The sequence below is a fragment of the Oncorhynchus masou genome, unplaced genomic scaffold (assembly GCF_036934945.1).
Source record: "Oncorhynchus masou masou isolate Uvic2021 unplaced genomic scaffold, UVic_Omas_1.1 unplaced_scaffold_4549, whole genome shotgun sequence".
NCBI classification, from domain to species: Eukaryota; Metazoa; Chordata; class Actinopteri; order Salmoniformes; family Salmonidae; genus Oncorhynchus; species Oncorhynchus masou.
In genome coordinates, this window is record NW_027010944.1 from 1 (window position 1) to 7,859 (window position 7,859).

The 7,859-nt window shown below is 40.5% G+C and overlaps 1 protein-coding gene across 1 annotated transcript; it reads right to left on the reverse strand.

The window, feature by feature from the left end:
- Positions 1-54: 54 nt before the first annotated feature.
- LOC135535164 (sodium-dependent neutral amino acid transporter B(0)AT1-like) lies at positions 55-1,142 on the reverse strand. Its single transcript, XM_064961877.1, has 2 exons — positions 784-1,142; positions 55-104 (listed from the first exon to the last, which is right to left on the reverse strand). Exons 1-2 carry the CDS (start codon positions 983-985, stop codon positions 55-57), a joined length of 252 nt encoding a protein of 83 aa, XP_064817949.1. The 5' UTR covers positions 986-1,142.
- Between the last annotated feature and the right edge of the window lie 6,717 nt (positions 1,143-7,859).

Here is a 7,859-nt window from a genome sequence, read left to right on the forward strand (position 1 = left end):
GGATCAGGAATGGATTCATTAAACGCTCCTGGGAACACAAGATCAGGAATGGGATCATAAACGCTCCTGGGAACACAGGATCAGGAACGGGATCATAAACGCTCCTGGGAACACAAGATCAGGAATGGGATCATAAACGCTCCTGGGAACACAAGATCAGGAATGGATTCATAAACGCTCCTGGGAACACAGGATCAGGAATGGGATCATAAACGCTCCTGGGAACGGGATCATAAACGCTCCTGGGAACACAAGATCAGGAATGGATTCATAAACGCTTCTGGGAACACAAGATCAGGAATGGATTCATTAAACGCTCCTGGGAACACAGGATTGGAATTGGAATCTCTTGTTGGTTGTTTTGATCAGTTGACAAATCAACAATAGTCTACTGAACACATTTCCAATATTGCAACAGTAGCAGGTGTTTTATTGTGTTATAAAAGTGTTAGTGTTCAGATAATCACAATTTTAAATGAACTCTCCAGTAAAAGATCCCTCTTTTAAAAACTCATATTCTGTTATCTCTTATATCTTATTACCCAAATAATGTTGTTGACTCTGTCCCTACGTTTGACATTTTAGTTATTCAGTAGACGTTCTCATCCAGAGCAACTAGGTTTATTAAATGCCTTGCTCAATGTAATGTTTTGTAATCTCACTGTGGTTTGTAGTTTCCCCCATTTCATTTAATTTCATTTCTACTGAAATAGGTATCTCAAAATCCTTTTCATTCATTTACCACAATGTTGCATACAATCAAACCCCCTCTTTCTCCCCTACCTCCTCCATGGCTCTGACACAGGTAAGGGAACCTCCACACGTTCCCCAGCCCCACACAGAAGCCCACGCAGGTCAGCATGTACTGGGTCTTGTTGTCCCATTTGGGCCTGTCCCCAGCCTCCTCTTTCTCCATCCTCTCCAGCTCCTTATGAGACGGGATCCGGTCATCCAGACCTGGGTTGGGCAGCTTGGGGAATCTCATGGCAACCGGCTGGATAGTGAAGTCTTCCTCACCCAATGAAGATGCAGTTCTCCGTCTCTCTCTCTCTCTAGTTCTCTTTCTCTTTCAGCTGCTGGCTTTTTTGTTCACTTAGAAAGGGTCTCAGGATGGTTGTAGACAACAAAATGATCTGAATGGCCTCTCTTACCGTCAGCTGGTTGACTGCAGACTGTATCTAGCTCTACTGTCAGCTGGTTGACTGCAGAGTACATCTAGCCTCTCTACTGTCAGCTGGTTGACTGCAGAGTGTATCTTAGCCTCTCACAGTCAGCCGGTTGACTGCAGATGTATCTAGCCTCTCTACAGTCAGCTGGTTGACTGCAGAGTGTATCTAGCCTCTCTACTGTCACTTTGTTGACTCATCTAGGTCTACTGTCAGCTGGTTGACTGTTGCGTGTGTCCTGCCCACCTTGTGCGGCCTTTACCCCTCTAAAATGTCTTATTTCAAGGGGGACTGTCACAGCACTTCTGCTGAACTTGGTTTCACAGTGGCTTCAGTTATTCGAGGATTTATCAGAGCCAGTGAGATATTACACACATCAACAGCAGGTTTTGTCAGCTAAAAGATCAGCCATCTTTATAATGGTTAAAACATCACGGAAGAGCAGTCACGCATTTGGCATTGTTTTTTACAGACGGATGCTGAGGGTCTACATCCAAAAAGGCAGCCTATTACTTATTAGAACGTTTTAGAACAATAGATCCAGAACAATAGACCGCTCCAGAACAATAGAACGCCTAGAACAGAACCGAACAATAGACCGAAACAATAGACCGCTCCAGAACAATAGACCGTTTCCAGAACAATAGACCGCTCCAGAACTATAGAACGCTCCAGAACAATTCCAGAACAATAGACCGCTTCCAGAACAACAGAACGGGCCCAGAACAATAGACCGCCCAGAACAATAGACCGCTTCCAGAACAATAGAACTGAACAATAGAACGCTTCCAGAACAATAGACCGCTCCAGAACAATAGAACGCTCCAGAACAATAGACCGCTCCAGAACAATAGACCGCTCCAGAACAATAGACCGCTCTAGAACAATAGACCGCTCCAGAACAATAGACCGCTCCAGAACAATAGACCGCTCCAGAACAATAGAACGCTCTAGAACAATAGACCGCTCTAGAACAATAGACCGCTCCAGAACAATAGAACGCTCCAGAACAATAGACCGCTCCAGAACAATAGACCGCTCCAGAACAATAGACCGCTCCAGAACAATAGACCGCTCCAGAACAATAGACCGCTCCAGAACAATAGAACGCTCCAGAACAATAGACCGCTCCAGAACAATAGACCGCTCTAGAACAATAGACCGCTCCAGAACAATAGACCGCTCCAGAACAATAGACCGCTCTAGAACAATAGACCGCTCCAGAACAATAGACCGCTCCAGAACAATAGAACGCTCTAGAACAATATAACGCTCCAGAACAATAGAACGCTCCAGCACAATAGAATGCTCTAGAACAATAGAACGCTCTAAAATAATAGAACGCTCTAGAACAATAGAACGCTCTAGAACAAGAGGCCACTCCAGAACAATAGAACGCTCTAGAACAATAGAACGCTCTAGAATAATAGAACGCTCTAGAACAATAGACCGCTCTAGAACAATAGACCGCTCCAGAACAATAGAACGCTCCAGAACAATAGAACGCTCTAGAATAATAGAACGCTCTAGAACAATAGACCGCTCTAGAACAATAGACCGCTCCAGAACAATAGAACGCTCCAGAACAATAGACCGCTCCAGAACAATAGAACGTACAACGACACAGAGTTACACATGGAGTAAAACAAACATTCAGTCAACCTTTAACATAAATTAATCTGTACAGTCTAGTTCTGCTCTGTGGCTGAACGCCCACCGATGTCACCTGTTCCATACTCTATATGACTTAATACAGTCGATTATATGAATGTTTAGATGTCTGTATGGATCGCATGAAATGGGCAGATTCAAAAGAAAAGTAGAAAAAGTTGTTCATGAAAACCCCATACAATGAGTAGGACAAAAGGTTGAGTTTGGAAGGTTCTTACACCTGAGATATATTTGCTCAATTTACTAAACCAATACATGTAAATCAATAACCTCTTGATGAAGTTGAATCCTTCCTGCCTATTGTTTATTAAAGACTATATGGAGTTGATCCAAAATCAATTAATCGGCGGAGAAATCGTAATCCACTGGGCACACTACGCCATTTCAACGTGAGAAATTGGATACTATTTTGGTGAGATTCGATCAATGATCATAAACTGATTTTTCAAATCAATCAAAACAAAGACAGCCAAAATGTTAAACTCCCAACCAAAATTTCATTTGGAAGATCAAAGTCAGATTTTCTTGATTAGGTTGTCACCAACAAGATTATCAATCATGCGCTTTAAAAAAATAGTTTAAAGCGTACTTAAAGTTTAAACGGAATTTACAAATTATCAGCTATTTGTTTTATTTCTACAACAATGTAATGTGTTATCACTGTGCTTGATCTAATAGCACAACTACATGGCCTGGATTGCAGTTAGTTGAGATTACATTAAAGTGCATTACAGTTGAGATTACATTACAGTTGAGATTACATTACAGTGGAGATTACATTACAGTGGAGATTACATTACAGTGGAGATTACATTAAAGTGCATTACAGTTGAGATTACATTAAAGTGCATTACAGTGGAGATTACATTACAGTGGAGATTACATTACAGTTGAGATTACATTACAGTGGAGATTACATTACAGTGGAGATTACATTACAGTGGAGATTACATTACAGTGGAGATTACATTAAAGTACATTACAGTGGAGAATACATTACAGTGGAGATTACATTACAGTTGAGATTACATTACAGTTGAGATTACATTAAAGTACACGGCGTAAGTGATCAATGCCGTTTGAGATTCTCTGTAGATTAGTGTAGATTTCCACAGACCTGTGACCTTGAACGCTTCCTAGGATTACATACGAATACATTTATAGTCACAGTAACCTCTAAATGTGACCATGGATGTGTTACTCATTTTAAGGTTGATTTAATTAAAAACTTTAACATTACTGTCTTACAAAAGTAATATTTAATTGTTTGTTTGACAACACAACCAAAATATCAACATTTAAACATAGGTCGTCATTGTAAATAAGAATTTGTTCTTTAACTGACTTGCCAAGTTAAATAAAGGTGAGAGAGAAACAGATGGATTTTGTGGGTTAACTGCCAGCTTGGGGATTTGTCAGCTCGGGGATTTGAACTTGCTACCTTCCGGTTATTAGCCCAACGCTCTAACCACTAGGCTACCCTGCCGCCCGGCAAAATCCTTGTTAAATTATCGAGATGTGAATCAATCGTATGTATTATTACCTCTTGGATTCCATTTGAAATCAACCAAAGCTTGAAACCCAAGTCCTAAATATGTACGGTCTATTTTCCTGGCTCTGAATTTAATACTTAGGCTGTTGACCACTTCTGAAACGCTTTATAGGTCTAAATAGCATCATTGATCGTACAGTATATGATTGGTAACGTAAAGGTACAATTCATTGGCTCCGTGGAACCTTTGGAGTGACTTTGATAGCACCAGTAAATCTATTATGTGGAGATTTCGCAACAATCATCCACACGATAGCACATCGGTAATAGTCAGAGACACATATCAAAGCTAAGCAGGGTTGGGCTTGGTTAATGGGATACTAGAAGGGTTGAGAGTTAATAGCATTGGTAATAGTCAGAGACACATATCAGCAAAACAGGGTTGAGCTTGGTTAAAACCCTGGATGGGATACGGGTTGAAGCTAATGGGCATGGAGGGGTAGCTGTTAAAACCCTGGATGGGATACTAGACGGGTTGAGAGCTGTTAAATCCCTGGATGGGATACTAGGAGCTGTCTTTATTTATTTAATTTGACCTTTATTTAACTGGTTGGCAACAAATTCTTATTTTCAATGATGGCCTAGGAACAGTGGGTTAACTGCCTGTTCAGGGCAGAACAACAGACTGGTACCTTGTCAGCTCGGGGTTTAAACTTGTAACCTTCCAGTTCCTAGTCCAAAGCTCAAACCACTAGGCTACCCTGCCGCCCAGCCAATTGTATTCCTATAGTAGACATATTATGTTGAAGATCTGACGTTGTTTCAAAGGTTTGACCGTGTTGAAAATTGGCGACCGTGATTTTGATAATCATGTGTTTGAAATTTTACCTCCAAATCAACAGTTTATATTGATTACTTTTTTTCAAAATCCACTTTTTTTCCATATGCAGATTCCACATCACAATACGTTAATTAAAATAGGTTGAAACAGTGTTGATTTAATCGCTTTGTACCCAGTGGGGAAGTTCGTCCTGGAGACAGAACCACTCATGGAATCAGTGGTTCTGGACCAGAAACAAATGGTTCAAATCAAATTTGTTTGGGTCGGACAAAGTGTGCTCAAAATCCCCCTCATTTACCAACATGGTGACAGACTTTCCCATCAACGCTTATCTTAACAGTCAGTGCAAGACGTTCCCATGAACATAATGAAGATACTCTGAGCAGCACATTAAAAGACGGGCCAAAGGTGAACTAATTGATTGATCAATGTCCCAAATGTCACCCCATGTCCTACGTAGTACCCAACTTTTTTACCCATAGGAATAAGGTTCTGTTTGGGGACTTGCAAAGACCCGTTGAACTGATAGTGTGGAAAATGTTTTCCTGTTTTGTTATGGAGTAAAGGCCTCCCTTTGATTCTCTATACATCTTATCAGTGTTCCCTTCTGATGCAATTATTAACCCAGGCACTGTTGCAAATATACTGTTTTATTGACTCCGTAGTTGTATTATCTGGCAATAGAACTAGAGGTCTAACCGATTAGATTTTCCAACGCCGATACCGATACCGATTATAGGAGGACCAAAAAGCCGATACAGATTAATCGTCCGATTTAAAATAATAATAATAATAAAATAAAGAAATGTATTTGTAATAATGACAATTACAACAATACTGGATGAACACTCATTTTAACTTAATATAATAGATCAATAAATCAACTTATCTCAAATAAATAATGAAATATACTTATTTTGTTGAAATAATGCAAAACAAAGTGTTGGAGAAGAAAGTAAAGTAATATGTGCCATGTAAAAATGCTGTGAGAACATGGTGGTTCCTGGTGGTTCCTTTAACATGAGTCTTCAACATTCTCAGGTAAGACATTAGGTTGTAGTTATTATAGACCATTTTCTTTATTTTAATTTTACCATTATTTAAGCTGCTAAGAACAAATTTCACTTTCAATAGACGGCCTTAGGATAGCATGGACAGCCGCCTGCATTTCTCTCTATTGATGCTCTTAAAGGCAACACTTTATTGCCAGTGTAACAGTATAGCTCATCCTTCTCAGCCTGATCTGGGCTCGGGAATCCAGGAACACATCGACAACAGCCACCCTTGAAGCATCATTACCCATCGCTCCACAAAAGCTGCGGCCCTTGCAGAGCAAGGGGAACAACTCCTCCAAGTCTCAGAGCGAGTGACGTCACTGATTGAACCGCTATTCGCCCGCACCCTGCTAACGAGCTAACCATTTCACATCGGTTACACCAGCCTAATCTCGGGAGTTGATAGGCCCGAAGTCATAAACAGCTCAATGCTTGAAGCATTGCCAAGAGCCAAGAGCTGCTGGCAAAACGCACGAAAGTGCTGTTGGAATGAATGTTTACGAGCCTGCTGGTGCCAACCATCGCTCAGTCAGACTGCTCTATCAAATATCAAATCATAGACTGAATTATTACATAATAACACACAGAAATACAAGCCTTTGGTCATTAATATGGTCGAACCCAGAAACTATCATTTCGAAACAAAAACGTTTATTCTATGCAACGCAGGACACGCTAGATAAACTAGTAATATCATCAACCATGTGTGGTTCACTGGTGATTATGATTGATTGATTGTTTTTTATAAGATAAGTTTAATGCCAGCTAGCAAATTACCTTGGCTTCTTACTGCATTCACGTAACAGGCAGTCTCCTCGTGGAGTGCAATGTAAGGCAGGTGGTTCGAGTGTTGGACTAGTTAACCGTATTGTTGCAAGATTGAATCCCTGAGATGACAAGGTAAACATCTGTAATTCTGCCCCTGAATGAGGCAGTTAACCCACCATTCCTAGGCCGTCATTGAAAATAAAAATGTGATCTTAACTGACTTGCCTAGTTAAATAAATGTGCAAAAAAATATAACAAATCAGCCAAATCTGTATAAAAAAAAAACGATTTCCGTTTGTTATGAAAACTTGAAATCGGCCCTAATTAATTGGCCATTCCGATTTAATCGGTCGACCTCTAGAAGACAGATAATGTCATCAAAGCTATTTGATTGTATGTAAAATATGGTACATTTCTATATCCCTGAAATTATATTTTATAGTATTTGAATTATTTTATTTGTATTGAGTTATTTTTACCAAGTGATTGATAGCAACATTGGTCTCTAAATCCTCAAACAGAGGAAGCCAAAGCGACAGCAAAATCTTCCTTAGGTTCATTCCTCTAAAGACCCATCGTCGTCGTCTGGTTGGTCAGGTTTGTTCCTCTAAAGACCTGTCGTCCTCTGGTTGGTCAGGTTCATTCCTCTAAAGACCCGTCGTCCTCTGGTTGGTCAGGTTCATTCCTCTAAAGACCCGTCGTCCTCTGGTTGGTCAGGTTCATTCCTCTAAAGACCTGTCGTCCTTTGGTTGGTCAGGTTCATTCCTCTAAAGACCTGTCGTCCTCTGGTTGGTCAGGTTCATTCCTCTAAAGACCTGTCGTCCTCTGGTTGGTCAGGTTCATTCCTCTAAAGACCCGTAATCCTC

Excerpts from the sequence above, each read along its gene's own strand:
- LOC135535164 (XM_064961877.1), bottom strand. The coding sequence starts at position 985 with ATGAGATTCCCCAAGCTGCCCAACCCAGGTCTGGATGACCGGATCCCG. Across the intron at positions 105-783 it reads GTGTCAGAGCCATGGAGGAG|GAGCGTTTATGATCCCGTTC; the intron begins GTAGGGGAGAAA and ends TTGTGTTCCCAG.